The sequence below is a fragment of the Podarcis vaucheri genome (assembly GCF_965113315.1).
Source record: "Podarcis vaucheri genome assembly, chromosome: 13".
Taxonomy (NCBI): Eukaryota; Metazoa; Chordata; class Lepidosauria; order Squamata; family Lacertidae; genus Podarcis; species Podarcis vaucheri.
The window spans coordinates 3,136,455-3,160,478 of record NC_138751.1 but is presented as its reverse complement, the minus strand read 5'-3'; the positions used below and the strand labels follow the sequence as shown (position 1 = coordinate 3,160,478).

The 24,024-nt window shown below is 49.8% G+C and overlaps 2 protein-coding genes across 2 annotated transcripts in view; both read left to right on the top strand.

The window, feature by feature from the left end:
• The window catches only part of LOC309517553 (zona pellucida sperm-binding protein 3-like), a 30,105-nt gene extending 15,624 nt beyond the window's left edge, over positions 1 to 14,481 (top strand). Inside the window, exons 9-13 of the mRNA XM_082196774.1 lie at positions 5,388 to 5,510; positions 6,318 to 6,401; positions 7,481 to 7,618; positions 12,715 to 12,852; positions 14,110 to 14,481. Of these exons, the coding sequence (XP_082052900.1) occupies positions 5,388 to 5,510; positions 6,318 to 6,401; positions 7,481 to 7,618; positions 12,715 to 12,852; positions 14,110 to 14,255 (629 nt within the window). The 3' untranslated portion in view covers positions 14,256 to 14,481. The remainder of the gene's footprint in view (positions 1 to 5,387; positions 5,511 to 6,317; positions 6,402 to 7,480; positions 7,619 to 12,714; positions 12,853 to 14,109) is intronic.
• Positions 14,482 to 20,654: 6,173 nt separating this feature from the next.
• SENP3 (SUMO specific peptidase 3) overlaps positions 20,655 to 24,024 on the top strand; it is a 36,274-nt gene continuing 32,904 nt past the window's right edge. Inside the window, exon 1 of the mRNA XM_082197642.1 lies at positions 20,655 to 20,786. The gene's annotated coding sequence lies outside the window, so the exon portion shown is untranslated. The remainder of the gene's footprint in view (positions 20,787 to 24,024) is intronic.

Here is a 24,024-nt window from a genome sequence, read left to right as displayed (position 1 = left end):
CAGTGTCTCATGCTCTTCCAACTGTGCTGTCTTATGTTAGCTATATTAGTTATATTATTATTATTATTATTATTATTATTATTATTATTATTATCAGTGCTTTTTCCTGGGGATACACAGGGGCACGCACACCCCTAAACATTTTGCGAATCTTTGTACAGTGGTACCTCAGGTTACAAACGCTTCAGGTTATATATGTTTCAGGTTACAGACTCCGCTAACCCAGAAATAGTACCTCGGGTTAAGAACTTTGCTTCAGGATGAGAACAGCAATCGTGCTCTGGCGGCGCGGCGGCAGCAGGAGGCCCCATTAGCTAAAGTGGTGCTTCAGGTTAAGAACAGTTTCAGGTTAAGAACGGACCTCCGGAACGAATTAAGTTCTTAACCCGAGGTACCAATGTAGTTTTGTCCATTTACTATATTTACTCTTCCTGATTTGAACTATAAAATGGTGGTTTTGAGTCGAAATGAGAGTACCCCTAAACATTTTAATTTTTTAGGAAAAAAGCACTGATTATTATTATTCTATCAATATATTATTGCTTTACAGTCGTAGGTGACCTGGTGAAGTGATTCTGGGGGGCAACTAATCCATATAATCACAGGTTTATATTTTTTTTGAAGGACCGACCGGCATTGAAATTAACAAACCTAAATTAAGCAAGTCCAATAATGTCAACATGTCTGCACTGAGCAGGGTCTGCGCTGGGGAAATGACCGATAATAATTATAAACGCGGCATTTTTTTTCACACGCGTACAATTTTATTTTCAAATGAGACTGCATCTGGCTTTGTTGTTGTTGTTGAGTCGTTTAGCTGTGTCCGCCTCTTTGTGACCCCCTGGACCAGAGCACACCAGGCACTCCTGTCTTCCACTGCCTCCCACAGTTTCGTCAAACTCATGCTGGTAGCTTCAAGAACACTGTCCCACCATCTCGTCCTCCGTCGTCCCCTTCTCCTTGCACCCTCCATCTTTCCCAACATCAGGGTCTTTTCCAGGGAGTCTTCTCTTCTCATGAGGTGGCCAAAGTCTTGGAGCCTCAGCTTCAGGATCTGTCCTTCCAGTGAGCACTCAGGGCTGGTTTCCTTCAGAATGGAGACGTTGGATCTTCTTGCCGTCCATGGGACTCTCAAGAGTCTCCTCCAGCACCAGAATTCAAAAGCATCCATTCTTCGGCCATCAGCCTTCTTTGTGGTCCAGCTCTCACTTCCATACATCACCACTGGGAAAACCAGAGCTTTTACTATACGGGCCTTTGTTGGCAAGGTGATGTCTCTACTTTTTAAGATGCTGTCTAGGTTTGTCATCGCCTTTCTCCCAAGGAGCAGGCGTCTTTTAATTTCGGGACTGCTCTCACCATCTGCAGTGATCATGGAGCCCAAGAAAGTAAAATCTCTCACTGCCTCCATTTCTTCCCCTTCTGTTTGCCAAGAGGTGATGGGCCCAGTGTGCCACTGTCAGATCAAGCTTGTATTGCTAACTTTCTTTGCAAGCCTCTGCTTTCCATCTCTTCCCCCACCGACAGATGGGTGGATAACTTGCTCACCCTGGTCTAAGGGGTCAGGCCGCTGCTGTCACCCTCTGTGACAGATCGCGTGCACTATCTGAGAAGTCGGCGCATCGCAGCTGACAGCTCCACACCCTGGGATTTGCCCCTGTTAATTTACATTTTCAAAAAGACTTTTTATTGCAGTTCTGTGCAGAGGAGGAAGTTGCAGCAAAATCAGTCTCTCTCCCTCTGCCCCGTGATGCAACGTACCGTATATTTCGCTCTATAAGACGCACCAGACCACAAGACGCACCTAATTTTTGGAGGAGGAAAACAAGGGGGGGAAATATTCTGAATCTCAGAAGCCAGAACAGCAAGAGGGATCGCTGCGCAGTGAAAGCAGCAATCCCTCTTGCTGTTCTGGCTTCTGGGATAGCTGCGCAGCCTGCATTTGCTCCATAAGACGCACACACATTTCCCCTTACTTTTTAGGAGGGAAAAAGTGAGTCTTATAGAGCGAAAAATACGGTAATTTCAGAGAATCCAGGCAACTGGGGAAAAACTCTGAAGCAAAGAGTGGACACAAAAGGCTCCTTAGAATTACAGTGGTTCCTTGGTTCTCAAACGCCTTGGTTCTCAAACAACTTGGAACCCAAACGCTGCAAACCCGGAAGGAAGCGTTCCGGTTTGCGAACTTTTTTTGGAAGTTGAACGTGCTCCGTTTTAAGTCCCACACTTCTGTTTTGAGAGAAAGAGATAAAACTTTATTCGCATTCACCAACGGCCATAGCAACAATAAAACATTACAGTATACACTGAAAAGGAAATTTGATATAAGAGCACAATTTAAAGTCCTGAATCAGCAGCTCTTATTCTGATCTCCCCTGCCATGAACCTAGCAACCTTTGCTGTTATCTGCTCATTTTGATCTGATAGAAGGAAAGGCCATTGTGGCAGTGGCTGAGCACCCTGGGATGGATAGTATGAGTGGGGTGGTGATCTCGTTCCTCAGGGTTTTTTATTAGAGAGCGCAAGACAGGAGGACGTGTGCCGCTGTTTCGGTGCTACCGTCTCCACAGGGGCAAAGGCGTTTCTCAGGCAGAAACTTTTGGAATCGACCCCTAAGTACCGCAGATGCCGAAACATCCACAATTTTGTTTTTCATGGTTTTTACCGATAATTTTATCGCTTTGTCCTTTTGGCAAACCAGATTTGAAGTTCAGTGGTCCCTTGGGTCTCAAGCGCCTTGGTACTCAAACAACCTGGAACCCAAACACTGCGTTCCAGTTTGCGAACTTTTTTCGGAAGCTGAACATACTCCGTTTTGAGTGTTATGCTTCCGTTTTGAGTGTTACGCTGAGATCTGTCTGTTTTTGCTATTTATTTTGCGTTGTTCTTGCGGCTCTTTTGTTTTTGTGACTGTGGAACCCAGTTCAGCTACTGATTGATTGATTGATTGATTGATTGATTGATTGATTGTGTGACAGCAGTACATGCAGGGGTCAGCAAAAACAAAGTCAATATTTCAGAGAAATTTGCAGGGAAACGCTAGTGTTTTGTCTTTTAAATTACAAACCTTTCCGATGGACCAGGTTAGCGCCTGAATGAAACTCCTTCCTTGCATTGTATTTAAAGTTTTACTGTTCTTGCCGCTTTCAAATCTGTTTCCTTCAATCACATTTGTGGTATTTATGATTCTGAGATGCCACAAGACAGCCTATTATTGGTAACAGCTATTGATTTTCTTATAAATTAAGTGAAGGTTTGTCCGTGTGTGGCAAGTAGTAATACATAAATACTTCATGCTCTGAATCTGCTTCAACCGTATGTGAGTAAGGGTGTGTAAGAATAATTTCCGTGCAATATTCCTTGCTGGGTTTTGTTGTGTTGCAATATAGTCTGTCTTAGTGGTTTCTGCAAACTGTTATTCTGAATAATACTTTATTTATCGGGCATGGAAAGGGAAATTGCGGGTGAGTTTATGGAACCAAGAGGGTGGTGGCCAAAAAAAAGGTTTGGGAATAATAGTTCATAAAATTATGCCTTGCATGGAGAAAGTAGATACAGAAAAGTTTATCTCTCTCCCTCATAGCATGAGAACTTGGGGACATGCAATGAAGGCTGAATGTTGGCATATTGAGGGCAGATGAAAGTTCCCTCTGCTCATAGCTAGACTGTGGAACTCCCCCCCACAGGAGGCAGTGATAATTGCTGACTTGTTTAGTCGTTTAGTGGTGTCCGCCTCTTCGTGACCCCCTGGACCAGAGCACGCCAGGCACTCCCGTCTTCCACTGCCTCCCGCCGTTTAGTCAAACTCATGCTGGTAGCTCCGAGAACATTGTCCCACCATCTCATCCTCCGTCGTCCCCTTCTCTTTGTGCCCTCCATCTTTCCCAACATCAGGGTCTTTTCCTGGGATTCTTCTCTTCTCATGAGGTGGCCAAAGTCTTGGAGCCTCGGCTTCAGGATCTGTCCTTCCAGTGAGCACTCAGGGCTGATTTCCTTCAGAATGGAGAGGTTGGATCTTCTTGCAGTCCATGGGACTCTCAAGAGTCTCCTCCAGCACCAGAATTCAAAAGCATCCATTCTTCGGCGATCAGCCTTCTTTAGGGTCCAGCTCTCACTTCCATACATCACTACTGGGAAAACCAGAGCTTTTACTATACAGACCTTTGTTGGCAAGGTGGTGTCTCTGCTTTTTAAGATGCTTTGCTTTTCTCCCAAGAAGCAGGCGTCTTTTAATTTCGTGACTGCTGTGAATTGCTGACATAGATGCCTTTAAAAGAGGCTAATTGACGGACGAGAAGGCTATCGGTGGCTCCTAGCCACAATAGCTCGGCTCTGCCTCCACGTTCAGAGGCAGCGATTCTTCTGAAAACCACAGGAGGAGAGGAGGGGTCTTGGGTTCAGGTCCTGCCCAGCTGGGCCATCCAGTTGGCCGCTGTGAGTGAAGGATGCTGGACGAGACTTGTTAATGTTTAACACCTCATAGAGATGAGGTGGAGCGGCTGACAGAGTGGTGTAGAGCTAACAACTTGCTCATAAATACAAGGAAGACAAAGGAGCTTGTGGTGGATTTCAGGAGACAGAAGAGCAATATCCAGCCACTTTTGATTGATGGGGTCTGTGTGGAGAGGGTAGCAACGTTCAGATTTCTGGGCGTTGAATTACAAGAGGATCTGTCCTGGAGTGTCAACACAAGGGGGCTTGTGAAGAAGGCGCAGCAGAGACTGTACTTTTTGAGAATACTAAGGAAAAACCATCTTCCGCAGAAACTGCTGCTTGCCTTCTATCACTGTGCCATTGAGAGTGTGCTCACTTATGGCTTCTGTGCGTGGTACGGAAGCTGTACTGCCCAGGACAGGATTGGGTTATGCAGGGTTGTTAAGGCAGCAGAGAGCATTGTTGGCTGCCCACTCCCCACCTTAGAGCAGATTTATGCCACAAGGTGCCATAGGAAGGCACTGGACATAGTAAAAGATCCATCGCATCCTGGTCACTGTCTCTTCGAGCTCTTGCCGTCGGGACGGAGATACAGGACGATGAAGACAAGAACGAGCCGTCTTAAGAACAGCTTCTTCTCCAGAGCGATCTCGGCCCTGAATGGGAAGCCCGGACTTTGAAAGTCATCTAATCTTCCTTACTGTATTATACTGTATTGTTTTAATTAGTGTTTTTATGGAGCAGTCAAGTAATTTCGTTGTCCCCGAAGGGGGCAATGACAATAAAGATATTATTATTATTATTATTATTATTATTATTATTATTATTATTATTATTATTATTGCAAAAGAAAAAGTTGGGCCTCTGGCCTGATCCTGCAGATCTCTTTTTAAAAAGTTTTTATGAGCCGCTGCTCTGGACGAAACACATCTCCTTTTTCTGTTTCTTGGCAGAGTTCATGCCAGCGATGGAATCCAAGGTGGATGTAATGAAAACCCCTCTGCCCTTCAAAGACCCGGGAAGGTCTGCCAACATCTCGGAAGAGCAGGAGGATAATCCTGAGCTGCCGTTGGATGGTACGTGCTGGGCGATGGTGTTGATAGCACAAGCTGTAGAAAAAAACAAATTGCCCTGAGAAGGAAGAGCAATTCGATTTAGAAGCTAGACTGCTGGGTTTTATTTAACTCCCTAAAGCGGTCTATGGAAATAGCATTAAAAAGAACGAGGCAGCGTTGCAGAAAGAGGAATGATGAAAGAGCATGGCCCAAACTTTGTGGATCGGGGGGGGGGGAGTCTGGGTCAGCGGTTCCCAAATTCATGGCGGAGGGGGCTCGGGGGGGCTATGCTCTGGCTCAGTGGCATAGCGTGCTTTGCTAGTGCCCGGGGCACAAAGGGGGAACGGAGCCCGTGCCAACCCAGCACACACCGCCAAAGTGACCCCCACAAGTGTTGGTGCTGACCTTGAAAGCCCTAAATGGCCTCAGAGGCCCAGTAGACCTGAAGGAGCGTCTCCACCCCCATCGTTCAGCCCAGACACTGAGGTCCAGCTCCGAGGGCCTTCTGGTGGTTCCCTCCCTGTGAGAAGTGAGGTTACCGGGAACCAGGCACAGGGCCTTCTTGGTGGTGGCGCCCTCCCTTCAGATGTCAATGAAATAAACAACTATCTGACTTTTAGAAGACATCTGAAGGCAGCTCTGTTCAGGGAAGCTTTTAATGTTTAATAGACTATTGTATTTTAATATTCTGTTGGAAGCTGCCCAGAGTGGCTGGGGAAACCAAGCCAGATGGGCGGGTATAAAGAATAAATTATTATTATTTGATACTTGGCCGACTTTCCTTGAGCAGACCCGGGGTGGCAGCCAATGCTTTCTAATTCTTTGCAGTGTACCTGAGGAGAGGCCCCATCTTCATCAGTGAGGCGGAAGAGGGATCCGGGTTTCCGGACTTAATAGAAGCAGCAAGGCCAGGTACGGAGTTTCCCCAGAATTGCCTTTACTGATACGTGCTTGTATGTAGCATTTGAGAGCAGGAGAAGGTATCTCCTGGGTGGCAAGATGGCCGACTCCATGCAAAAGCTCTGCTCCACTTGATCGAGTTCTGCAGAGCGTAGGATCGTAGGGTTGGGAGGGACCCCCAGAGGTCATCCAGTCCAACCCCCTGCGATGCAGGAATCTCAGCTAAAGCATCTGTGACTGATGGCCATCCAACCTCTGTTTAAAAGTTTCCAATGGAGAGACCATCACCTCCCAAGGGAGCCAGTTCCACTGTTGTTGTTGTTTAGTCGTTTAGTCGTGTCCGACTCTTCGAGACCCCCTGGACCAGAGCACCCCAGGCCCTCCTGTCTTCCACTGCCTCCCACAGTTGGGTCAAACTCATGCTGGTAGCTTCGAGAACACTGTCCCACCATCTGGTCCTCCGTCGTCCCCTTCTCCTTGTGCCCTCCATCTTTCCCAACATCAGGGTCTTTTCCAGGGAGTCTTCTCTTCTCAGGAGGTGGCCAAAGTCTTGGAGCCTCAGCTTCACGATCTGTCCTGCCAGTGAGCACTCAGGGCTGATTTCCTTCAGAATGGAGAGGTTGGATCTTCTTGCAGTCCATGGGACTCTTCAGAGTCTCCTCCAGCACCAGAATTCAAAAGCATCCATTCTTCGGGCGTTCCACTGTAGAACAGCTCTTAATTCTCTGCCCCTTCCTCTTAACTGGATGGGGTGTTGCATTCCAAAGGCAGGGGAGAGATTCCCAGTTATCAAGGAACACTCAGGTGGGTTGGACAACCGAAGCATCCCTGGCAGACGGCCATCAGAGCTCTGCTTAAAGCAAGGTCACCAGGTTTTTTTCAAAGAATCCGGGGACACTTTTTTTTTTATAAGAGAAAAAAAGGAATTAAACAAAAGTTACTTAAACAAGAGGGGACACAGGTAACACCAATTCGAATCCATTGCTTCGGGTCCTGCCCTCTGGATCTGAGTTCGAGTTCTGACGCAGAGCTCTTTGTGTCGAAAGATGGCACAGCTCCTTGGTCTGACCTGCCCCTTTCTGCCCCCGCAGAGGCAAGGAAAGCGCTGGAACTGAAGGCTGAGGTTGTCACCATGACCATCGAAGGTGCCGTCTCCAGGGTGGAGAACCATACCACCTCCAGGACTGGGGAACTTACTGCCACTACATCGACATCTGCCCCCAAAACAGGTGAGGCAAGGAGCTTGTGCAAATGTGACTCTGGACCTTGTAGTCTCGGAGTTTGGGATATTCTTTGGCGATCCCTCATAGCCGAGTAAGACGGTCTTCCATAAACAAGGTTTTAACAGTGAGTCCGTAAGTCACTGTGGAGGCCAATTCTGGACCCACACGTCCTTCCACAGTGGGGACATAGGTTTCCAGGCGGGAGTCCATCACAATGTGGATTTGCCAAGCGTGCCTTCCTCCTAGCACGTTTCTCCCTTGCGTCCTGAGTTCGAGTGTCTTCAAAGCCCACAACACCTTTGTTAAAGGCTGTTCTCCAACTGGAGCACTCGCAGGCCAGTGTTTCCCAGTTGTCAGTTTTTATATTACATTTTAGATTTGCCTTGAGACAGTCTTTAAGCTTCTTTTGTTGACCACCAGCATTACGCTTTCCATTTTTAAGTTGGGAATAGAGTAGTTGCTGTGGGAGACAATAATTGGGCATCCGCACAACGTGACCAGTCCAGCAAAGTTGATGTAGAATAATCACTGCTTTGACACTGGGGATCTTTGCTTTTTTCCAGCAGTAAAGTTGACCCCTGACCATTAGGTCCAGCCGTGGCCAACTCTGGGGTTGCGGCGCTCATCTCGCTTTACTGGCCGAGGGAGCCGGCGTACAGCTTCCAGGTCATGTGGCCAGCATGACTAAGCCTCTTCTGGCAAACCAGAGCAGCAGACAGAAACGTCATTTACCTTCCCACCAGAGGGGTACCTATTCATCTACTTGCACTGGTGTGCTTTCAAACTGCTAGGTTGGCAGGAGCAGGGACCGAGCAACGGAAGCTCACCCCGTCGTGGGGATTCGAACCGCCGACCTTTTGATCAGCAAGTCCTAGGCTCAGTGGTTTAACTCAAAGCGCCACCTGCGTCCCCAGTAGCAGACTAGCATTAGTTCGCCTGTCTTCCCAAGTGAACTTTGGGGTGTGCCTCACCTGGCAGCCCCATCAACTAGTAGCGGCTAGTCTCATAAGCTGATGTGTTAACGCTGTGGCACAGCTTCTGTCTCCAACGTGCCTCATTCCTTGCCCCCTCTCTCGCTCCAGGGTGGATGCCCGATTTCCAGTTCATTGCCATGGTGGTGCTCATCGTAGAAGCCACCGTTCTGCTCATCCTCTTGGCCATTCGCCTGTCCCCCAGACACTACGGCCATCCCTGTTCTTCAGCTCAGCACGACATCCAACGTTTTTAAGCATCTTCCATGCAAACTGTTACCAAATAAAGCACTTTAAAGAAACACACGTACGCAGCACACTTTTGCGGTCTCTGCTCATTTCGGGGATTTGGGAGAAGGGATCTGAATGCCATGAATGGAGCCTTCAGCCCCAGGCTAGCATTTTGGAGGACCCATAGCCGAGGTTTTTCTACCACATAGCACCTCCGTTCCGGAGCCCTGTTCGCATCCTGAACAGAACATAAGACGTGCCTGGGTGGGTCGCGTTTCGCCACTTCCGTGTGACATGATTTTGACCGTCTGCGCGAGCGGCAAAACCCGGAAGTAACGCGCTCCGTTACTTCCAGGTCACTGTGGAGCGCAACCCAAAAATACTTATCTTGAAGCGTATTTATCCCAAGGTATTACGGGATGTGGGTGGCACTGTGGGTTAAACCACAGAGCCTAGGGCTTGCCGATCAGAAGGTCAGCGGTTCGAATCCCCGAGGCAGGGTGAGCCGCCGTTGCTCGGTCCCTGCTCCTGCCAACCTAGCAGTTCGAAAACACGTCAAAGTGCAAGTAGATAAATAGGTACCACTCTGGCGGGAAGGTAAACGGAGTTTCCGTGCACTGCTCTGGTTTACCAGAAGCGGCTTAGTCATGCTGGCCACATGACCCAGAAGCTGTACGCTGGCTCCCTCGGCCAGTAAAGCGAGATGAGCGCCACAACCCCAGAGTCGGCCACGGATGGACCTAACGGTCAGGGGTCCCTTTACCTTTACTATGACTGTAATATTGGATAACCTTGAGTCAGGCTGCAACTGCTTGTGAGTCCTGATCCCGCACTTGCATATATCCTCCGACATTTCTCGGATGAAAATAGGGACATCTTACTCAGTGCTATTTTTCTAGAAAAGAGGTGCCAGAACTCACCATGAACGTCTCCCTTGTACAGTGGTGCCCCGCAAGACGAATGCCTCGCGAGACGGAAAACCCGCTAGACGAAAGGGTTTTCCGTTTTGGAGGTGCTTCGCAAAATGAATTTCCTATGGGCTTGCTTCGCAAGACGAAAATGTCTTGCGAGTTCCTGCTGGTTTTTTCCCCTTTCCCCCTTTTCCCCAAGCCGCTAAGCCGCTTATCAGCTGATCCGCTAAGCCGCTTATCAGCTGATCCGCTAAGCCGCTTATCAGCTGATCCGCTAAGCCGCTTACCAGCTGATCTGCTAAGCCGCTTAACAGCTGATCTGCTAAGCCGCTTAACAGCTGATCCGCTAAGCCGCTAATAGCGCTAAGCCGCTAAGACGCTAATGGGCTTGCTTCGCAAGACGGAAAAAACCGCAAGACGAAGAGACTCGCGGAACGGATTCTTTTCGTCTTGCGAGGCACCACTGTACTCTTATCATTGTTCTCTTATAATGGCAATGGTGCCTACCTAAGAGGTGCCAGAACTGAAAAAAATGTTCTGGTCCTATTCCGTATTAATAATTTTATTAGTTATACCCCACCCATCTAGCTGGGTTGCCCCAGCCCAGGGGTCAGCAGACCTTTTCAGCTGTGGGCCAATCCACCGTCCCTCAGACCATGTGGTGGGCCAGACTATTTTTTTGGGGGGGGATGAACGAATTCCTATGCCCCACAAATAACTCAGAGATGCATTGTAAATAAAAGCACACATTCTACTCATGTAAAAACACGCTGATTCCCGGACCGTCCGCGGGCCGGATTGAGAAGGCGATTGGGCCGGATCCAGCCCCCGGGCCTTAGGTTGCCTACACCTGTCCCAGCCACTCTGCGCAGCTTCCGACATACAGTGGATCCTCTGGATACAGATTAAATTCGTTCCTGGGGTCCGTGTGCACCCTGAAAAAATCAGTATCTAGATGCGCTGCTTCTGCGCACACACAAGCGGCAAAACCCGGAAAAATACGTCCGGGTTTGCCGCTTTTGCAACCCAAAGTTTATGTTACTCGAGAGTAACATAACCTGAGGGTCTACTGCAGACGTCGGCAAACTTTTTTCAGCAGGGGGCCAGCCCACTGTCCCTCAGACCATGTTGGGGGCCCAGACTATATTCCTATGCCCCACAAATAACCCAGAGATGCATTTTAAATAAAAGGACACATTCTGTTCATGTAAAATTCTGTTCATGATTCCCGGACCGTCCGCAGGCCGGATTTAGACGGCGATTGGGCCAGATCTGGGCCTTAGTTTTCCTACCCATCAGGCATCACCATTGCTATACTCAGACACCTGCTAAAAACGGACGTACCCAGATATTTAGCAATCTGTACATTCATCTTTATCGTCAACACCCTACCTAATAGTGAAAGATTCATTCTATTCCAAATTTGCAAATCTTTTATTATCTTCCCAAGTTTTTAAATACAGTGGTGCCCCACAAGACGAATGCCTCGCAAGACGGAAAACTCGCTAGACGAAAGAGTATTCCGTTTTGGAGGTGCTTCGCAAAAAGAATCTCCTATGGGCTTGCTTCGCAAGACGACAATGTCTTGCGAGTTCCTGTGGGTTTTTTTTCCTCCCCCCCCTTTTTCTAAGCCACTTATCAGCTGATCCGATAAGCCGCTAAAAGCTGCTAATCTGTCAATGGGCTTGCTTCGCAAGACGAAAAAACCGCTAGACAAAGAGAATCACAGAACAGATTCTTTTCGTCTTGCGAGGCACCACTGTATTATATTATACTCAACCTTTCTTTCAATCTTTGAACCAGATACGTCTTGTAATTTGTTTTTACTCTCATCATTCATATTTTTAACCAAGAGTTTGGTTTTATCTTTATTGATCTGAAGACCTGCTACCTCGCCTTTTTTTTTTTAATCTCTCGTAATATTTTTGGGATTGACTCTATTGGTTCTCCTACAGATACCGTATTTTTCGCCCTATAGGATGCACCGGCCCATAGGACGCACCTATTTTTTGAGGGGGGAAATCAAAGGAAAAAATTTGATTTCCCCCCAGGTTTGCGCAACCATCCCAAGCTAGAAGAGGTAGACGGAGTGCTCCGTCTCCCTCTTCTGCCTTCAGGGACAGCTTGGCCTGCTATCCCCCAAGCTTGTGGGGCTGGCGGGGGGGGAGAAGGAGGCTTGCTTCTCTCCCCCCCCCCCCGCCAGCCTCCAGATCAGGTCGGGGAATAGCGGGGTGGCGGCTCTGCGCCTCCCCGCTGTCCCCAGCTTTTGGGTGCAGGCTGCTGCCCGCAAGCCTTGCGAGCCCGCGGGACATCCCGCCGGGCTTGCAAGACTTGGGATAGCTTCCTGAAGCCTGGAGAGCGAGAGGGGTCGGTGCGCACTGACCCCTCTCGCTCTCCAGTCTTCAGCGAAAGCTGCATTCGCCCCATAGGACGCACACACATTTCCCCTTCATTTTTTGAGGGGAAAAAGTGCGTCCTATAAGGCGAAAAATACGGTATATGGTGCAAGTTTAAATCTGTTTTTAGCCTCCTGTCGTTTTATGTTTTCAAAGATCGTGGTGGTTAATTTTGCAGCTTGATCATTTCGTACACCCGATGAAGCGGTGTGGAAAATTGCAGGAAATAAATATATAAAGCCGTTCAAAGAGAGGTCAGGTGATCATCTGTCAGGAATTCTTTATAGCTGAGATTCCTGCATAAATGCAAGGGGGTCAGACTGGATGGCCTTTGGGGTTCCCTCCACCGCTTGTTAGAATCCTTCTGTCTTGAGAGTGAGCGACCGGCCCAAATCCACGCCTGCTAAGCTTTCTGGCTGAATGGGGATTGAACCCCCTTCTCTCCTAGATCCTATTCTGACACTGTCACACCAATTCAAATCCATTGCTTCGGGTCCTGCCCTCTGGATCTGGGTTCGAGTTCTGCCGCAGAGCTCTTTGCACCCGAAAGATGGCGCAGCTCCTTCGACTGACCTGCCCCTTTCTCCCCTCAGAGGCGAGGAAAGCGCTGGAACGGAAGGCTGAGGTTGTCACCATGACCCTCCAAGGTGCTATCACCAGGGCAGAGAACCATACCACCTCCAGGACTGGGGAACTCACTGCCACTGCATCGACATCTGCCCCCAAAACAGGTGAGGCAAGGAGCTTGTGCAAATGTGACTCTGGACCTTGTAGTCTCGGAGTTTGGGATATTCTTTGGCGATCCCTCGTAGCCGAGTGAGAGGGTCTTCCATAAACACGGTTTTAACAGTGAGTCCGTAAGTGACTGTGGAGGCCAATTCTGGACCCACACGTCCTTCCACAGTGGGGACATTGGTTTCCAGGCGGGAGTCAATCACGGTGTGGATTTGCCAAGCGTGCCTTCCTCTTAGCACGTTTCTCCCTTGCATCCTGAGTTTGAGTGTCTTCAAAGCCCACAACACCTTTGGTAAAAGCTGTTCTCCAACTGGAGCGCTCGCAGGCCAGTGTTTCCCAGTTGTCGGTGTTTATACTCCATTTTTTTAGATTTGCCTTGAGAGAGTCTTTAAACCTCTTTTGCTGACCACCAGCACTACCAGCGAAGTTGATGTTGAAGGATCAACACTGGGGATCTTTGCTTTTTTGCAGTACAGTGGTACTTTGGGTTAAGAACTTAATTCATTCCGGTGGTCCGTTCTTAACCTGAAACTGTTCTTAACCTGAAGCACCACTTTAGCTAATGGGGCCTCCCGCTGCCGCCGCACCGCCGGAGCACGATTTATGTTCTTATCCTGAAGTAAAGTTCTTAACCCGAGGTATTATTTCTGGGTTAGCAGAGTGTGTAACCTGAAGCATATGTAACCTGAAGCGTCTGTAACCCGAGATACCTCTGTAGTAAGGTAAATGTAAAGGTACCCCTGACCATTAGGTCCAGTCGTGGCCGACTCTGGGGTTGCGGCGCTCATCTCGCTTTATTGGCCGAGCGAGCTGGCGTACAGCTTCCAGGTCATGTGGCCAGCATAACTAAGCCGCTTCTGGCGAACCAGAGCAGTGCACATAAACGCCGTTTACCTTCCCGCCGGAGCAGTACCTATTTATCTACTTGCGCTTTGACGTGCTTTTGAACTGCTAGGTTGGCAGGAACTGGGACCGAGCAACGGGAGCTCACCCCGTCATTGCGGGGATTTGAACCGCCGACCTTCTGATCGGCAAGTCCTAGGCTCTGTGGTTTAACCCACAGCGCCACCCGCATCCTTTTCCAGTAGTAGACTAGCATTAATTCCCCTGTCTTCCGAAGTGAACTTTGGGATGCACCTGACCTGGCAGCCCCATCTGCTAGTAGCGGGTAGTCTCATAGGCTGATGTGTTAACGCTGTGGCACAGCTTCTGTCTCCAACGCCTCTCATTCCTTGCCCCCCCTCTCGCTCCAGGGTGGAGCCCCAAATTCCGGTTCATTGCCTTGATTGTGGTCATCACCGAAACCACCCTCCTGGTCATCCTTGCGGCCATTCACCTGCACTTCAGACGCACTGGCCATCCCTGTTCTTCAGCTCAACACGACATCCAACGTTTTTAAGCCTCTTCCATGCAAACTGTTACCAAATAAAGCACTTTAAAGAAACACATGTACGCAGCACCCTTTTGCAGTCTCTGCTCATTTCAGGGATTTGTGGGAGAAGTTCATGGCTCTGTCCTGGGCTCCATGTTCAAGGTCTTTATAAAATTCCTTGGATGCAAGAGTTTAGCAGGTGCTCATTCAATTTGCAGATCACACCAAACTGGGAGGGGTAGCTAACGCCGCAGAAGAGAGAATTGTGATTCAGGGTGGCCTCAACAGATCGGAGGACCGGGACAAAACCAGGGCTTTTTTCCCAGCGGGAACTGTTGTAAACAAAAATTGCCCTTTTCCCTTATGGGGCATCCAAGAGCCCATATAGAGTCCTTACATAGGTTCCCTATTGGTAGGAGAAGATAACAGGGGCCAACCAGAGAATACTGAGAAGCAAAGAAGCTAGTAAGCCTGATCTTTATTGATCTGTTGCAACAGGGTGCTCCCCTCACCCGCAGGAGAGAGGAGGAACCCCGGAAAATGGTGCGCAAGGCCTTATAAAGACTTTTGAAATTGCCACCCTGTCGATCAACACCACCCCCCAGAAACATCATACATACATCACAGAAGGGGTGTAACACAAGACCACCCCTCAGATACATCACACCTACATCACAGAAAAGGCGGTCTACAGCAGAAATTTGAATGTTTTTCTCCTGTCGTTGTTTATCTCCTGTCTGGCAGATTACTTGATCAGATTGCCTGGGGAGCCTGGCCAGTCTTTTGTAAGGATAAATACCGGTACTTAGTTCCTGGGCCAGGTCACAGGCTCACACCCTATTCAAACACAGACATACCCTTAAGACAGGATTTGTGAGGAAAGAGACAATGGGGAGGCTTTTCGACTTTGACCTTGCAGAGAAAACATTTGCTCAGTTTAGGAATCAAAATGGTTCCAGGTCGATCTTCCTGTGCTGATCTATGTATGTGCTTGGTTGGTACACTTATGAACATTACCATATAACTAAGACCATAAAATTCCTTTCACATTATAAAATTCCTTGGATGAAAGAGTTTAGGAGGTGCTCATTCAATTTGCAGATCACACCAAACTGGGAGGGGTAGCTAACGCCGCAGAAGACAGAACTGAGATTCAGGTGGCCTCAACAGATCGGAGGACCGGGACAAAACCAGGGCTTTTTTCCCAGCGGGAACGCCATCGCCATTGTAAGAGAACAGGAGAGGCGTTTCTGCTGAGTCCCGGCACCTCTTTTTCTTGAAAAATACCACTGGCCAAAACTACCAAGATGAATTTCAATAGGGACAAATGTCAGGTTCTACCCTTAACCAGGTGCACAAATATAGGATTGTGGGGTGGGACACAGGGCCGGATTTAGTTTTAATGAGGCCCTGAGCTACTGAAGGTAACGGGGCCCTTTATAGGGCCAGCTGTCCTTTGTCAACAACAAATTGCCGCTGTTTATTGGGTTAAATATATGCTCTATGGTAGTTGATGGACCTCATAGGTAGCTAAAACCATTTGCACATAACAAAATACGAATTTTATCAAAATAACTGTTGAAATGAAATGCAAGCAGTCCATGCAGAATGTAGGCACCCTATATATAGAAAGGAGTAAACCAGTGATATTTTAGGGAGCAGGCTAGCAGGCGGGGCCCATGACTTACATCATAGGAGCCTACACAACACAAAACACTGTTGCTGTATGTAGGTTTTATTTTATTTGTTTTTTATCTTATATTTTGGAAATGTGCATCCAGTCCCCCTTTTATTTTGGGGGGGGGGCAAGAGAGTGGGGGCCTAAGCTATAGCTTGTTTAGCTTATACTTAAATCCGGCACTGGGGGGCTGATGCCAAACTTTTCTATTTACAACAGTGGGGGGCACCTAGCTTGCCAGCAGTCCATGTGAAAAGATGGAGGGGTCTTGGGTTTGTAACCACTAGGAAAATTGTATCTCTGTGGGTGGAATAGTGGCCTCCTAACCAACCACAGGAATCCCATGAACTACAAGATCCAACCCTTCCATTCTGAAGGAAATCAGCCCTGAGTGCTCACTGGAAGGACAGATCCTGAAGCTGAGGCTCCAAGACTTTGGCCACCTCCTGAGAAGAGAAGACTCCCTGGAAAAGAGCCTGATGTTGGGAAAGATGGAGGGCACAAGGAGAAGAGGACAACAGAGGACAAGATGGTTGGACAGTGTTTTCAAAGCTACCAGCATGAGTTTGACCAAACTGCGGGAGGCAGTGGAAGACAGGAGTGCCTGGCGTGCTCTGGTCCAGGGGGCCATGAAGAGTCGGGCACGACTCAACAACAAACCAACCACGGCTCCCAGGATTCTTAGAGTGGAATCAAAGCATTTTAAATGTACGAAAGTAGCCTGAAAAACAACTTCCAAGAAGTAAGAAGATGCTGTCGTAAGCCTGCTTAACCACTTCCTCTTCACGGAGTCAGCGTTATTTAGAAAATAATAGAATCGCAAACCAGTTTGCGAGCAAGAGGAGGGGAGCAGCAGCCTCAAAGACTTCCGCCCAAGTTATGAAAAAGTAAGGCAGTCAAAGCGACTTGCTGCCACACATCACCCACTCGGCGTGACTTGCTATTTTCAATCCTACGCCAGCAAATTCAGATTTTGCCATCGTGGTTGATTGGCAGACCTTGTGCAACAAACCTGGACCATTGTGCAATAAGGAGATTGCTTCCCTTTCCAGGATTTTCGCTTTCATCTCCACGAACGGAACGGATCAGGGCCAAAGGTCACTCCTTCCTCCCCTTGCTTTGGTGTAAGGTTTTAAGCACAGGCCAGTTTCTCACACACTGGGGAAGATGGGAGTCTAAGCTAGCAGCAGGTTTCGGGCTCTCCTGGTCTGAATCTGTATTGGAAATGGTTTTTAAAATATGTTTTTGTTGTTTCATCACCTGTCACTTCCTGTCCTGGGACAAAGCGGGCAGGATATAATTATAGGAAATGAATAACTGCAGGCTCTATAATGACCCTCATATTGTGGGTCAGGTGCAGGCACCTGATGAAACAGTTTTCATGAGGAATGCCAAACAGCCTGCCATTGGGTGTGTTATTCTCAACACTGAAGAGTGGTCACTATAATTTTAATTAAACCTTTTATGTAATGATCACAGCCTGTATCCTTTTGCTTCCCTCACAGCTTACCGCAGTCTGCTCTCCTCTGATTCCTCCCCCCCTCTCCCAATTAACCTCCGTCTCCAGGGCTTAGTGGGGGAGTTAAGCAATACCCAACCTCATCTGTCAGGGAACTGACATTGGAGCGAGAGGCGAAGGGGAGGCTCCCAGATGATGCTGGCGAAGAACCCAGCAGCAGGGGGAGAAACAGCTCAGTAGAGGGGGAAGCCAATCAGCGCAACACCAGGGATAAAGGGGGGCAGACGGGGGAATTGGGGAGAGGGCTCCAGGACTCTTCACTGGACATCAGTGAGGAGAGCCCAGGTCCTCCGCTACCCACGCCTTCCCTGCGCAGAAGACTCCCGCGCAGTGAGAGGAGGAGGAGACTGGGTGTCAAACAACTTTTATGCTGGAAGAGGTTCAAGAAACGCCCGCTGACGGATTCTGCCAGTGACTGAGGCAGCCACCATGAGAAGGGGCTGTGCAGTCAGAAAGGTTTAACAAGGCAAATTAACCGAGAAAGGCACCAGTTTACGCACGAGTAACTCATACCTATTACATCATCCCAGGGGGCCGAAGTCATAGCACTGACCAGAGCACTACAACTCTGCTGGGTGCAAAGTAAACATCTACACAGATGAGGGTGAAGGAAGAAACACTGGGGTGGGCCGCGCCATGGCATCCCCCCATAGAGGGCTGCCCCTAGTTCTCAGGTTTGGGCCCTGAAATCTCAGGATAAGGATGCTCCAGCAACCTTATCTTCACCTCATTCATTTCAAGCTTGCAAGCTCCATCACAGCACAAACCTGGAAATGGTAGCACAGACTATGGGATGTCTGCCCCTTGCTGTAAACAAAAATTGCCCTTTCCCCTTATCCCTTATCCAAGAGCCCATATAGAGTCCTTACATAGGTTCCCTATTGGTAGGAGAAGATAACAGAGGCCAACCAGAGAATACTGAGAAGCAAAGCAGCTAGTAAGCTTGATCTTTATTGATCGGTTGCAACAGGGTGCTCCCCTCACCCGCAGGAGAGTAGGAGGACCCCGAAAAATGGCACGCAAGGCCTTATAAAGACTTTTGAAATTGCCACCCTGTAGATCAAGACCACCCCCAGAAACAACATACATACATCACAGAAGGGGTGTAACCTAAGATCATCAGAACATCACATACATACATCACAGAAAAGGCGGTCTAAACAGAAATTTGAATGTTGTTTTTCTCCTGTCGTCATTTATCTCCTGTCTGGCAGGTTCCTTGATTGGATTGCCTGGGGAGCCTGGCCAGTCTTTTGTAGTGATAAATACTTAGTTCCTGGGCCAGGTCACAGGCTCACACCCTATTCATATCCTAAATGTGCCCTTAAGACAGGATTTGTGAGGAAAGAAACAATAGGGAGGTTTCCCACTTTGAGCTTGCAGAGAAAACATTTGCTCAGTTTGGGAATCAAAATGGTTCCAGGTCGGTCTTCCTGTGTTGATCTATGTACGTGCTTGGTTGGTACACTTATGAACATTACCATATAACTAAGACCTCAAAATTCCTATCACACCCTCTCCCAATTAACTTCCGTCTCCAGGGCTCAGTGATGGGAGGAAGCGCAGAGGAACAAACAAACAAACAAACAAACAAACAAACAAACAACATATGTATGTGCACCCGCCCTGTGTATTTTGATCATTTATTTCGTTTTGACATCGTCGAATTAGAGGCGAGTGTACACAATGGCCAGTTCTCTGGCAACAACATTGCCAGGGGCCACCCCTCATTCTCCAAGTCTTTCCCCCCAAAGAATTCTGGGAACTATAGTTCACCCCACCCAGCACCCCTAACAAACTTTGTTATGCTGCGAACCCTAACCCTGGGATCCTCAGCTAAAAGGCGGTATTTGTTGTTGTTTAGTTGTGTCCGCCTCTTCGTGACTCCCTGGACCAGAGCACGCCAGGCCCTCCTGTCTTCCACTGCCTCCCGCAGTTTGGTCAAACTCATGCTGGTCGCTTCGAGAACACTGTCCCACCATCTCGTCCTCCGTCGTCCCCTTCTCCTTGTGCCCTCCATCTTTCCCAACCTCAGGGTCTTTTCCAGGGAGTCTTCTCTTCTCATGAGGTGGCCAAAGTCTTGGAGCCTCAGCTTCAGGATCTGTCCTTCCAGTGAGCACTCAGGGCTGATTTCCTTCAGAATGGAGAGGTTGGATCTTCTTGCAGTCCATGGGACTCTCCAGAGTCTCCTCCAGCACCAGAATTCAAAAGCATCCATTCTTCGGCCATCAGCCTTCTTTATGGTACAGCTCTCACTTCCATACATCACTACTGGGAAAACCAGAGCTTGAACTATATGGACCTTTGTTGGCAAGGTGACGTCTCTACTTTTTAAGATGCTGTCTAGGTTTGTCATTGCTTTTCTCCCAAGAAGCAGGCGTCTTTTAATTTCGTGGCTGCTGTCACCATCTGCACTGATCATGGAGCCCAAGAAAGTCAAATCTCTCACTGCCTCCATTTCTTCCCCTTCTATTTGCCAGGAGGTGATGGGACCAGTGGCCATGATCTTCGTTTTTTTGATGTTGAGCTTCAGACCATATTTTGCGCTCTCCTCTTTCACCCTCATTAAAAGGTTCTTTAATTCCTCCTCACTTTCTGCCATCAAGGTTGTGTCATCTGCATATCTGGGGTTGTTGATATTTCTTCCGGCAATCTTAATTCCGGCTTGTGGTTCATCCAGCGCAGCCTTTCGCAAAGGCGGTATACAAATGTAATTAATAATAATAGTTTCCACAGGATTCTGGACTACAATTCCCGACAGCCCCTGCCAGCGCAGGTGTGCTGGTTCCCAGGGGCTGACGGGAGTTGTAGTCCGAAAAGCCCCTTGAGGGCAGCAGGCTGGGGGAAGCCGGGTTCTGGAATACTAGATATTGTCTCCGTATGTGGGATTGTTACGCTCCTGTCGCATTTATATTTATATTTTTTCATTCTTTTAGCCCCCCCCCTTCTCCAGACGCTGATTGAGACGCTGATGGACTACAGCTCCCATCGGCCTCAGCGGCAAGCCGCGAGGGATGACGGGAGTCGTAGTCCGACAGCGCCCGACGGGGTCGCCGCCTCAGGATTTATGCCATGCGGCGACGTATAAAGAACGCGACGCTGCTCGGAATCTGCAAATGCCCGGATGCTGAGGCTTGCGTCGTGACGTCGCTCGGCAAGGAGAGGTGACGCGGCGTCGCCCCGCCCCGCCCTCCTCCATCAGCGTGGCCCCGCCCAGACGCCGGCTGATGACGCCTTTGGGCGGCGCCGGCAGCCGCGGCGGCTCCTGAGGGAAGGAGGCGGCGGCGGCGGCGCTGGGAGGCGAGGCGTGAGAGAGAGGCCTCTGCCGCGTCCCGCGCCTCTCTCCCCGCTGCGGGACAAGGTGAGGCGCCCCCCCCCCCGCGCGCTGAGGGACCGGGTCCCGTCCCTGGGCCTCCCCGGCCTCCCTCACCGCGGGACCCTCCTCTCCTCGCCCCCCAACCCTCCTTTCCCGTCGTCCTCTGCGGCTGCCCCCCTCCTCGCCCCACACCTCGCCCAGGTTAACCCACCCGGCCACGCCCCCTCCCCTCCCCCTCTTTGTATTGGGCTCCCCCCCACCAACGCTGCCCAGCCACGCCCCCTCCCCACCCCATGGGGTCTCCTGGGGTCTCTTGTTCCAGCACCTCGATTCCCTTGCAGGCAGGAGGTCCCTGCCAGACTCGCCCCCTTCTCAAAGGGCTGAGGGAGGCCAGGGTGCAGGACTGTGCGAGGGGTGGGGGTGGCAGGGCAACCTCGCCTGTTTATGTCTGGAGAAAATGTATACATGTATATATATGGGACGTGGGTGGCGCTGTGGGTTAAACCACAGAGCCTAGGACTTGCCGATCAGAAAGTCGGCGGTTCGAATCCCCGCAGCGGCGTGCGCTCCCGTCGTTCGGTCCCAGCTCCTGCCAACCTCGCAGTTCAAAAGCACACCAGTGCAAGTAGATCAATAGGTACCACTCTGGAGGGAAGGTAAACGGCGTTTCCGTGCGCTGCTCTGGTTCGCCAGAAGCGCCTTAGTCATGCTGGTCACATGACCCAGAAGCTGGACGCCGGCTCCCTCGGCCAGTAAAGCGAGATGAACGCCGCAACCCCAGAGTCGGCCACGACTGGACCTAATGGTCAGGGGTCCCTTTACCTTTGCCTATATATAGAGATATATGTATACACACAGTTGTATCCCGGGTTAAGTACTTAATTCGTTCGAGAGGTCCGTTCTTAACCTGAAACTGTTCTTAACCTGAAGCACCACTTTAGCTAATGGGGTCTCCTGCTGCTGCTGTGCCGCCGGAGCACGATTTCTGTTCTCGTCCTGAAGCAAAGTTCTTAACCTGAAGCACTATTTCTGGGTTAGCGGAGTCTGTAGCCTGAAGCGTATGTAACCCGATGTACCACTGTATATATATCTGCTTGCTGCTCAGTGAAGGGGAAGAGGGCGGGGCGGGGCAGTGGTTAGAGCACCTGCTCTGCACGCATTGCAGGGGGTTGGGCTGGATGACCCTGGGGGCTCCCTTCCAAGTCTAGCGTTCTGTGGTTCCATGCAGGAGGTCCTGAGTTCAGCCACCAGCGGCGTCTCCAGGTAAGAGGAGGAAGGAGCTTCCGGGAGGAGAGGACTATGTTGATGGCAGGAGGGCTACTGCTTCGGCTCCGTAGTCAGAGGACGCAATGCCTCTGAATGCTGTTTCTGGAAACTGCTGTAGGGGAGAAGAGCGCCACTGCGGTTACATCCTGCTTACGGGTTTCTCATTGGTCGGGTGCTGTAAGAATAGGGCTAGGTGATCCTGCAGGCGTTTCTTCCGTTCTTAGGAAACCCTGGAGAGCGCCTGTGTGTTGTTGAGGCAAAGTGCACACCTCTGGAGGGAAAGGGAATGCGCGGGGGTAGTGCATGTGTGAAGGTCCCAGGTTTGATAATAATAATTTATTATTTGTACCCCGCCCATCTGGCTGGGTTTCCCCAGCCACTCTGGGCGGCTTCCATAGAAACCAAAAATACAGTAAGATATCACAGATTAAAAACTTCCCTGAACAGGGCTGCCTTAAGATTTCTTCCAAATGTCAGGTAGTTATTTATCGCTTTGACATCTGATGGGAGGGCATTCCACAGGGCGGGCGCCACTACCGGAAGGCCCTCTGCCTGGTTCCCTGTAACCTCACTTCTCGCAATGAGGGAACCGCCAGAAGGCCCTCGGCGCTGGACCTCAGTGTCCGGGCAGAACGATGGGGGTGGAGACGCTCCTTCAGGTATACTGGGCCGAGGCCGTTTAGGGCTTTAAATGTCAACACGAGCACTTTGAATTGTGCTCAGAAACGTACTGGGAGCCAGTGTAGGTCTTTCAAGACCGGTGTTATGTGGTCCCGGCGGCCGCCCCCAGTCACCAGTCTAGCTGCCGCATTCTGGATTTGTAGTTTCCGAGTCACCTTCAAAGGTAGCCCCATGTAGAGCGCATTGCAGTAGTCCAAGCGGGAGATAACCAGAGCATGCACCACTCTGGCGAGACAGTCCACGGGCAGGAAGGGTCTCAGCCTGCGTACCAGGTGGAGTTGGTAGACAGCTGCCCTGGATACAGAATTGACCTGCGCAGCGTCTCGAGGTAAGGCTGGGAGAGGCTCCTGCCTGAAATGATGGAATGCCACTGCTGCCAGTCAGAGTACTGAGCTGCATGGAGCCCCAAAGGTCTGAGTTGGGCACTTTCCTACCTCCCAGTTGGGTCCACAGTGGGACAGCAGGTCCTTTGCATTCAGAAAACTTGGTGTCTTAAGCACCTGCAGGTAAAAGACGCTCAGGTGTCCAGATGTCTCCGCCAAAACAAGGCACTGTCAGTCAGAATAAATGGCAAGACGGTGTGATTTGGTTTCCTCTCCCCTTTGCACTTTGCCTTCCCAGCCTTATTCCCCTACTGAAAGCCAGTATAGGAGAGAGATAGAGATGGAGTTACACTCTCCTATACAGTGGTACGGGACGCGGGTGGCGCTGCGGGTTAAACCACAGAGCCTAGGACTTGCCGATCAGAAGGCCGGCGGTTCGAATCCCTGCGACGGGGTGAGCTCCTATTGTTCGGTCCCAGCTCCTGCCAACCTAGCAGTTCGAAAGCACGTCAAAGTGCAAGTAGGTAAATAGGTACCGCTCTGGCGGGAAGGTAAACGGCGTTTCCGTGCGCTGCTCTGGTTCGCCAGAAGCTGCTTAGTCATGCTGGCCACATGACCTGGAAGCTGTCTGTGGACAAACACCAGCTCCCTCGACCCATAGAGCAAGATGAGCGCCACAACCCCAAAGTCGGTCACGACTGGACCTAATGGTCAGGGGTACCTTTACCTTTATACAGTGGTACCTCGGGTTAAGTACTTAATTCGTTCCGGAGGTCCGTACTTAACCTGAAACTGTTCTTAACCTGAAGCACCACTTTAGCTAACGGCGCCTCCTGCTGCTGCTGTGCCGCCGGAGCACGATTTCTGTTCTCATCCTGAAGCAAAGTTCTTAACCTGAAGCACAATTTCTGGGTTAGCGGAGTCTGTAACCTGAAGCGTATGTAACCACTGTACTGGCTTTTGCAGAAAACTGAGGGTTTGACACTAACCTCAGTTTCCCGAGTTACACTTCA